The 10,019-nt window shown below is 37.9% G+C and overlaps 2 protein-coding genes across 2 annotated transcripts; one reads left to right on the top strand and one right to left on the bottom strand.

Annotated features, from left to right (window-relative positions):
- The first annotated feature begins 2 nt into the window (after positions 1-2).
- crnkl1 (crooked neck pre-mRNA splicing factor 1) lies at positions 3-7,781 on the top strand. Its single transcript, XM_004083749.4, has 14 exons — positions 3-218; positions 2,779-2,931; positions 3,092-3,183; positions 3,371-3,529; positions 3,607-3,773; positions 4,121-4,299; positions 4,374-4,544; positions 5,064-5,255; positions 5,431-5,490; positions 5,583-5,663; positions 5,982-6,221; positions 6,343-6,444; positions 6,787-7,035; positions 7,260-7,781. Exons 1-14 carry the CDS (start codon positions 171-173, stop codon positions 7,611-7,613), a joined length of 2,247 nt encoding a protein of 748 aa, XP_004083797.1. The 5' UTR covers positions 3-170; the 3' UTR covers positions 7,614-7,781.
- On the bottom strand, positions 7,636-9,991 carry naa20 (N-alpha-acetyltransferase 20, NatB catalytic subunit). The gene is made up of 6 exons (XM_004083750.5): positions 9,852-9,991; positions 9,508-9,532; positions 9,098-9,188; positions 8,762-8,897; positions 8,549-8,694; positions 7,636-8,022 (listed from the first exon to the last, which is right to left on the bottom strand). Exons 1-6 carry the CDS (start codon positions 9,902-9,904, stop codon positions 7,937-7,939), a joined length of 537 nt encoding a protein of 178 aa, XP_004083798.1. The 5' UTR covers positions 9,905-9,991; the 3' UTR covers positions 7,636-7,936.
- Positions 9,992-10,019: the final 28 nt, after the last annotated feature.

Here is a 10,019-nt window from a genome sequence, read left to right as displayed (position 1 = left end):
AGGTTGGAACCGGAAGCTAAAAGAAAGAAATGAATTGTGGGTACTGTCATGGGCGCTCACACCGAGCAACAAGCGAGCAAACGATTTTGTTGTTGTCACTAACCAGTATACCATTTTAGAAATTGAACTTGGCATTTTAACGTAAACTGTTGACTTGCTAAGTAGTCAATATGGCCTCTACTGCTGCTGGAAAACAGCGGATACCAAAGGTGGCTAAGGTAAGTGAGAACGAAATAGCAAAGCTCTCTTAACAGCTTCGCTAAGCTAATGCTAATAATCATTTTCCCCCCAAAGGCACCCATTTTTAGTATTGCTGGCTTTTTATTTAATCATTAAAAAAAAAAGTGTGTAATACATGTGTAACAATGCAACAACAACGTTTTCACATTTTTACAATAAGAAACTATAATGAACAATTTTCAAAACTAAACTTATTTAACACTATTCTGAAAGTTCTAACAAAGAGAGTAACAACATGGTGACCTGCTTAGTTAAATTAAAATGTAACAATATGCTAATTGTTTTAATAATTTGCGACGAATCTTTATTCATTTTCCAAAACAGAAAATTATAAATCATTTTTTAAACAATTGTACAGAAGGGGAACCTTTTTTTTAAATCAATTTCATCTTGTAGTTATAATGTTTTTGCAAGAATTATTATCATGTTGAATATGTTGTTTGACTGGAAAACACAATTATGAAATACAAATATTTTATGTTGAGATAATAAAACAATTTCCCCAGGCATTACTTTAGATATGTGTACTATATCAGGCCAGAAATATTAAAACATGACAATGTACAAAGACATGTTTGCCTAATATATTCACCATGGCGCTGGCAGAAAGAGCACTTATTCCATACATTTGGGAGAAACAACAAATATATTGCGTTTTTTTTTTTTTTTACTGGGTGATATTTAAGGATAATTTAGAAGATAAATCGTTTAATATTATTTACATTAATATAGGTTTTTGCTAACAGATTGTTTCCCAAAGTGTTTTTACATACACTTTTTTCAATTAGACTTATTCCTTGAACTTAAAGTGACACTATGGCATTTATTTTAAGTTGTATTATTTGATGTAGAATAGACATAATACTCATTTTAAAACCTGTTTAAGGAACAATATTGGATTTGCCTAAAGAACTCACATACGTATAGCATTCACCATTATCATCCAGTAACTAGTTTACTGTACTTATATTTATAATGAACCTGGCATTTATTTATTTTTGTGTAAAATGTTCTATGGACTGTGATAACTACATGTTCAATCTGCAATGTTGCAACTCTGTCGTGATTTAAGCAACTTTTCTTTCCAAGATTTGATCATGTAAAAACAATAAAAAAACAACAACAAAAATGTACTTATTGTATTGACACTGCAATGCAAACTGAAAAGGAATCTATGGTCTTAAAAATACACTTTTTGCTTCTCTTTTTTTCAAATGCAAGAACATATTTTCAACGAAATTACTACGTAACTTAGTTAATCGAAGCTGAAGGTTTCCATTTATGCCGCTTCGGTTTGTCTCCTTTAATTTACCAGATAAATATTTACCTCCATTCAAACAACGCTTGCCATAACCTTCAGTGCAGTGACCACAAGCAAGTTATAGCAGGTTTACATTTCTTTCACTTGTCTATGATTGTCTATTTCTTTCACTTTAAATTAGGTAAAGTTAGAGAATTGAATTGCTGACACTTACTGCAGAGGTGAACTGAAATTAACACATTTTTCCATTTCCTGTTTTTTTGCCAAATGCTGAAACTCACTTAAAACTTGTTGCATTGTGTCCTTGGGCAAGACACTTCACCCTCCCTGCCTCCAGTGTTGCTCCACTGGTGTGTGAAGTAAGGGTTAATGGCCGACGAAGTGTGCGGTTACTACTTTTTAACGCACGCCGTGGAAGCCTGCTTCCGCGAAGTGCGTTAAAAAGTAGTAACCGCACACTTCGAAGGCCATTAACCCGCTTATACCATGGTCACTTACAAAAGCAATACATATTAACCAGGTTTTAGTCCTTAATTCTTGTTTTTTTTTTCGATTTGTATCACTTTTCTCATAAACAGCGTACTATATGTTACGTGATGCGGCGCATCGCGCCGCATCACGTAACATATAGTCCGCGTCGCGCAGCACCACCGCTGCAGTTAAGATTCGGCGATAAATATATATGCTGATCGTCCCGATGGGTTGAATAAAGCATCAATTCAGAGGGAAAGTTCACCTCTTACCGCTTGTTTTTGCCCCGATGATGAAGCAAAAGGTTGTTATACAGAAGCCGGCGCAGTGATACAAATCATTTAAGCTAGCCGACCGGAACTTCTTTTTCACCGTGCGGTTATCAGGTTTTAACGCATACCCAGCAGCCAATCAGAATCGAGTATTCAACCGGACCATGGTATAATGTGTATGAATGTCTCGGTGATGGTCAAAGGGGCCTTAGGTACGACCTGGCCGACACGCCTCTGTCATTCTGCCCCAGGGCGGCTGTGGCTACAACAGTAGCTACCATCACCAAGTATGAGGAGTGAATGAACAATGGACACATTGTAAGAGCTTTGAGCTTCTGGAACACACCGAAAAAAGTCCAATTTATTATTATTTTTATCATTAAGTATTTAATGAAATATGTGTATTTATTTTGGAGTTTACTAGCAAAGCACGGTTATTAAACCTTATATGTACATGTTTCCACTGATAATGTATTTTAAATAAGGATACCTGGGAATATGCAACATTTGTAAAGACTGTGTTTTGCGTTTTAGGTGAAGAACAAAGCCCCAGCAGATGTGCAGATTACAGCTGAGCAGCTGCTGAGAGAAGCCAAAGAAAGGGAGCTTGAACTTCTGCCACCACCTCCGAAACAGAAGATCACCAATGCAGAGGAGCTAAATGATTACAAACTGAGGAAGAGGAAGGTGGGTTTTTATGGTTTTAACTTTATCAGTACTGTAATATCTTATATTAGAACATGATTAATATGTTTTGCTTGACTTTGACTTAAAGAACAAACCTTTTTAAAAGAAAAACTATGAAACGTTTAAATTATTTATCCAACCTAAAATTCTACTTTTGTAGGCGTTTGAGGACAACATCAGAAAGAACCGCACAATCATCAGTAACTGGATTAAGTACGCACAATGGGAAGAAAGCCAGAAAGAGGTCCAAAGGTATTTTACTCTATCTTTATAACTTGTGTTTTTTCAATCTAGGCCCCCGTTTGCCCAACAAGAAAGCTATATGCAGGAGCTACTTTAATTGGAGATTTTTTTAGTTTGTCTTAGGTTTTTGAATTCTAAACAACCTTGCATGCCTTTGCTGTCCACTTTCTCTCACCACTGCCTTACCTGCTGTCAGGGCGCGCTCCATTTACGAACGAGCGCTGGATGTCGATCACCGCAACATCACGCTGTGGCTAAAGTATGCAGAGATGGAGATGAAAAACCGCCAGGTGAATCACGCCCGCAACATCTGGGACAGAGCCATCACCATCCTTCCTCGAGTCAACCAGTTTTGGTATGATTTTTTAATTCCCTTCACTTCTTTTGTCCAGTTTGTGCATTATTTTAAAGAAGTATTCTTCTGTTGAACAGGTACAAGTACACATACATGGAGGAGATGTTGGGTAACGTTGCCGGCTGCAGGCAGGCGTTTGAGCGCTGGATGGAGTGGGAGCCTGATGAACAGGCCTGGCACTCTTACATCAATTTTGAACTTCGCTACAAGGAGGTGGACAAAGCCCGCACCATTTATGAGCGATATATCCTTTTACATCATTTATTTGACCATTTTGACCTCACAGAAACTGCTTTTCTTCCTGCAACCCAAATTTATTTAGAGGAACGTTAGTAAACTGAGCAGTAGAAAAAAATTAAAGTAATAACTTTAGCCAACATATTGAACTTCTGCTGACATCTGTTTGTGTTACTAGGTAATTTATAGTTTTTTTTCTTCTATAACCACACATTTTCCAGACAAGATGAGGCCTTTTCAGACATTGACTTACAATCAGAATACCAAGGCCATTTAATTACTAGCAACCTTTTTAGGATGAACAGAAACATGGGTAATCTTGCTGGAAACATAACATTTCTTGACTCCTCGCACTTGTGATGGTTCACCCTGAAGTGAAGAACTGGATCAAGTATGCCCGCTTTGAAGAGAAACATGGCTACATTGCTCATAGCAGGAAGGTGTACGAAAGAGCAGCGGAGTTCTATGGAGAGGATCACGTCAACGAAAACCTCTTTGTGGCTTTTGCCAAATTTGAGGAGATGCAGAAGGAGGTACAAGAAAAATTTATTGTATTTCCATGTGCAATCATGGCTTCTAATAACACAGAGTTTCTTTTTCTATGCAGTTCGAGCGGGTTCGAGTCATTTATAAGTATGCGTTGGACAAGATTCCGAAAAATCAAGCGCAGGAACTCTTCAAAAACTACACCATGTTTGAGAAGAAGTTTGGAGACCGCAGGGGGATTGAGGATGTGATCATCAACAAACGAAGATTTCAGTATGAAGAGGAGGTCAAGGTAAAAATGTCAAATGGAAGCTGGGTAAAACCCAACAACAAGCAGAACATGGAGTTTGACAAGACAACAAATTTAGGCTCATTTGGATGACATTTAAAAAAAAAAACCTAAATGTGAAGATTTCTGTCAGATAAATTAATGATGCAACATGAGTTGTGGCTCAAAAAAGTGTTAGTTTGTGAAGAGCTCAACTTCTAATTAACTGAATGTTAATTATTAAGCATTTTGTAGATCGTTGTTGTATCTTTTTTGTGTTTTAATTACTGCATGAAACAAAGAAATCTGAATCTTAGTTCATCTAAGAATCTATTAATTCTCCCAGATCAGATTTACATGATAAATTCTGAAAATGACCCATCTTAATCTGTGGTAGAAATAAAACTAAAACCTGATTTTGATCTAAAAGATGCAGTCGGGTGTTAGCTTGCTGTACAGCATTGCATACCAACTACTGATCTTAGAGAGGAAAGGGTTCTTGCCTTCAAACACAAGGATTCTCATGATTCGTATCTTCTTCAGGCAAACCCACTCAACTATGATGCCTGGTTTGATTACCTGCGCCTGGTGGAGAGCGATGGAGACCCTGACACGGTCAGAGATGTTTATGAGAGAGCCATCGCCAACATCCCTCCCATTCAAGAGAAAAGGCACTGGAGGCGATACATCTACCTCTGGATCAACTATGCTCTGTACGAAGAACTAGAAGTCAAGGTTGGTTCTTCATTCACCTCATGTCTACTTTCCAAAGCACATGGGAAAGGAACTGCATGCTCACCTCTGCTCACTTGGAGAATCTTAAAACAAATGAAAGTGAAAAATACTGACTCCTCTGCATCAGAGCAATCAAAAACAAGAAGTTTTACCCTTTTTTTAAATCACCTGACAGGATCCAGAGAGAACTAGGCAGGTTTACCAGGCCTGTCTGGATCTTATGCCTCACAAAAAGGTATTCTTTAGAATACTTGTCATTTCTTAAAAAAAAGGTCGGTTTGCTGACATAACCTTACAGTGACGCCTGCTTTGTTTTTTTTTTTGTAGTTCACGTTTGCCAAGATCTGGCTTCTCTTCGCCCAGTTTGAGATCAGACAGAAGAATCTGCAGGCAGCTAGAAAGATTATGGTAAGATGGTGAAAACTCGGCCGTATAAAAATGTATGCACGCGTGTATTTAGAGATATTCCTAAACCAGTGTTGGTTGATGATAAGGAACTTTTTGTATATTTCTTTGTAAGTTATATGATTTTTATTTTAGCATGTCTTTGCACTACAGCTGTGAAATTTATTCAAAACAAGGGACTCCCTAAGGAGACAAACACACAATTTAAAGTTGAACTTTGATACATAAACTAATCTAGTTCAACTTACAAAAATAGGTGTTTGGTATCCATTTTAACTAGTACGACAAAAACTGGTCCACCACCTTCCTCTGTCCTCTCAGGGCACAGCCATTGGTAAATGCCCCAAGAACAAACTGCTGAAGGGCTACATTGAACTGGAGCTGCAGCTGCGAGAATTTGACCGCTGCAGGAAACTCTACGAGAAGTACCTGGAGTTTAGTCCGGAAAACTGCACCACGTGGATCAAGTTTGCAGAGCTGGAGACAATCCTGGGAGACGTGGAAAGATCCCGAGCGATCTTTGAGCTCGCGATTGGACAGCCACGACTGGACATGCCAGAGGTAGGAGTTACAGCTACTGAAATGCTAAATAATTAGAATTTTTTAATACTCTCCTCATTTTTTATCTCATTTGTTCTTACTTTACCTAAATACATCCTTTGTTTTTTAAACCTTGCTTTAGGTTCTGTGGAAATCTTACATAGACTTTGAAATAGAGCAGGAAGAGTTTGAAAACACAAGAAACCTTTACAAACGGTTGCTGCAGAGAACTCAACATGTCAAGGTGAGTAAACTGCTTATATGTTTGAAAAGAATTCTCATTTTAGTTGTGATTTAATGCAATTATAGTTATTATTTTTGAAAATCTAATTTTAAACTTTTATATCATTGGAAAAAAAAACAAATTAATGTGCCAACATTAAGCTTAAGTCTTAGTTTGTATCTTTAACTTGACAGATAGTAGAATATCAAATGTTGTTTCTAACCAAAGTTGAACTCTTCTGTTTTCCCATCTCTCCCACTGTCCTTGTGTGATCTGAGAAACTACCTTTTTCCATCAAACAAAAAAAGCCTAAATTGAATGTTTTTCACCCAGTCAAGTGACTTATACCATTGTCTTTCTCAGGTTTGGATTAGCTATGCCAAATTCGAGCTGTCAGTCGATGGACCTGACCGGCTGGCGAAGTGTCGGCAGATCTTCGAGGAAGCCAACAAGAGCATGAGGAACTGTGAGGAGAAAGAAGAGAGGCTGATGCTGCTGGAGTCCTGGAGAGACTATGAGAAGGAGTTTGGCTCAGACAGCAGCAGAGAACGAGTTAGTAAGCTGCTGCCCGAGAAGGTCAAGAAGAGGAGGAAGCTGACCGCTGAAGATGGGGTAAGCAAGGAGACGAAATTCTTTTTCATCAAAAGGGAAAATGTGACTGTTGCTCCAGAAGAGCGACAAGATTCGCTGTGTGACCGTGAAAATTTCACCTTTTTCTTGTTAATTGTTTAACTTTAAACCACATCAGATCCTAATAAAATTAGCTACTCAACAAATATTAGACGTAAATGCAAACAAAAGAAATGTTTTTCATCCCATTTTCCTGATTCCATCAGTCGGATGCAGGCTGGGAAGAATACTACGATTACATCTTCCCAGAGGATGCTGCCAACCAGCCCAACCTTAAGCTGCTCGCGATGGCCAAGATGTGGAAGAGGCAGCAGATAAACACCGACGAGCCTCAAGAAAAAGGTCGGAGTGTTGAAGAGGCAACATCAGTGGAGGCTGAGGAGACGGGCCTCGCCGACAAGCAGGCAGAGGAGGAGCCTGCCAGAAACATGACTGAATCCGAGCAGGAGAAAACGTATGATGACCGAGACGACGAGGACAGCAGCAGCAGCAGTGATAGTGATGAAGATGAGGAAGCAAAGAAGAAGCAGAGCAAAAGCCCTCAGGAGGACAAAGATTAGATTCAGTCAAAGCAGGCAGGGATTTTCTACATTTTTTTAAAAAACTCAGCTCACGAGCCATCTTTATTGCAACTTTTCTCTGTGTCGTTACACCGCTTAGACTCATTTGTGTGTTTTCTCAACTGACTTTCTTTCAAATTTATAAGAAATAAAAACTAAAAACTGCAACGTTTTGTACATTCAGTGGCTCTCCGACTTTGAAGCAGAAAAAAAAGGCGCTTGTGTGTCATTTTCACTATTTACATGGTCACTGAACTACAGCTGAAATCACAACACAGCAGAATAAAGACGGCAGATCCGAGTCAGAGAGCCACACTCTGATGTTATTCAATATCCTCCGGTCTGACCGGGTGTGGCAGCGGGATGATCGACTTCTTCTCTGTGTCTCTGGACAGAGCTTTCCTCATATCTGCAAAAAGAATCATCAGTTTGATTATTTTAAATCATTCTTTCCAGTAAAAAGTATATATATATATTTTTTTTTTTTCCAACACTAGGGAAAAATGAATTTACGTGTATTTTTTTTGCATTTTATTTGGCTGTAAATCAGAAAAACTTTTCATTTTACAGCTAAATCCATTTAATTTGTTAAAAAAATTCCTTTGATAGTTTACTTTAAAAAAAAAGAAGTAAAATTGACCTGTTAAGACTACACATTTGTTAAATGTCAATTTTCAAGTGTTCGTGACTACATAACAGTCTTCAGATAATTATTTCAATAACTTATTCATACTAAGGGCATTAAATGCATTTATCAAACCCCAAATACTGATCATAAATAAATGGTTTCTTTTTTAAAGGATTCAAAAAATTAAGCTTTTCAATATTTCTAAATAATGTATTAATGTCTAAATTAAAATGAAAGGTTAATTTCCACTAACAGGGATTGCTGTTTCTCATGTATGTAGTAAAATAAATTCAGCTCTAAGTGTTACCGTAAGCATCTTCATCGGGCTCCCCGTTGCTGGCAGAGTAATACTCGATGACTGTCCTGTACACGCTGTAACCCAGACGTCTGTACATGTTTACAGCAACCTGGTTGGACACTCGCACAAACAGATCCACAAAGAATCCTCCCTTCCTTTAAAATGACAAAAGGAGAATGGTCAATACAATGATCAAAATCAGATAGCTTTCCAGATACAAACCTCTCTGAGATTTCCTCCAACATTTCCATGAGCTTGGCGGCCAGCCCGAGCCTTCTGAACTCCGGAGCCACAGACAGAGCGGTGACGTGACCGTGCCACTCCTCGCGAGCAACAGATCCCTCTGCCTTCCCCATTACTGCAAAAAACAGGTCCAATGGGAGATGTGATGCTTCAAACTGTCAAAACTACTAAAGGGCAACTTGTATACATCAAACTCGGTATTTAGAAACGGATTTTTCCTTTTTTATATTTGAATAAAAAAGCGAAAACAACTCTGTGGCTCATCAAATTTTCAATAACCATAAGGAATATTGTAAGGAAACATGGAAAACTCACTGTAGCCCATCAGTTCCCCACCAGGAGCCTCAGCAACAATAAAGTACTCTGGCCAGTGAGCCAGGTACTGCAGGTAAAATGGGATCCCATACTGGAGGTCAAGGGTCAAGAAAACTCGTTTTTTATAAGCACACACTATAGTGTTGTATATTTCAAATAATACTACACAAATAGTTAAGGAATCATTCCTTGAGAAATGTATTATTAATGTTATAAAATGTTATTAAAATATTTAATACAAGACTTAAAAGTTAAGAAAATAAAAACCATAATCTCAAGAGGACAGATAACAAGATGTAAACTTTTTGCATATTTCCTTATATATTTACACTTGAAATTTATTATTGTATAATATATAATGATATACCTTCTTAACCAACGATGAATTGAAAGCTCATCGAAAAGGATACAGTCTCAGTTAAAGGATCCAAATTTCTGTTCAACAAAACAAGAGCAACGCTGTTTACTTTAAAGCACAGAACAATTCTCGCAAGATTTTTGTACAATATGTCAGGGGTGAAAAAAAAAAAGCTATTTATGTAGAACTTGTTTTAAAAATCCGGGGTAAAAATATCCTTAATGCATAGTGTTATATGTTAGCCGTCGACACAGCACAACTCAGCCGGCTCGAGTCGAAGCAAAAAGAAGCTAATATTTTTCTTCCAAATGTTTATTTTTCAGCCACAAACTCTCGTGAGATTCCTTGCCTTTAAATTAATCCAGCATGTAAACATACAGTCAGGATTGTACTCACATGTTGTTGAATTTGAATAAATCATCGCAGGTAAAGGGTCGCAGCGTTGTCATGTTTGCTAACTACAGTAAGCCGAGCAGAGAAGAAGAAGGACTTCAATGTAAAAAGACCACGAGAGACTTAGGAGCGCCCTCTACTGGAAAGGTCGCGTACAGCTTGAATTTTTCG

Source organism: Oryzias latipes, chromosome 24 (assembly GCF_053564925.1).
Source record: "Oryzias latipes strain Hd-rR chromosome 24, Olatipes_Hd-rR_3.1".
Classification (NCBI taxonomy): Eukaryota; Metazoa; Chordata; class Actinopteri; order Beloniformes; family Adrianichthyidae; genus Oryzias; species Oryzias latipes.
The sequence above is the reverse complement of the archived record's forward strand: the minus strand, read 5'-3'. Positions and strand labels throughout refer to the sequence as shown.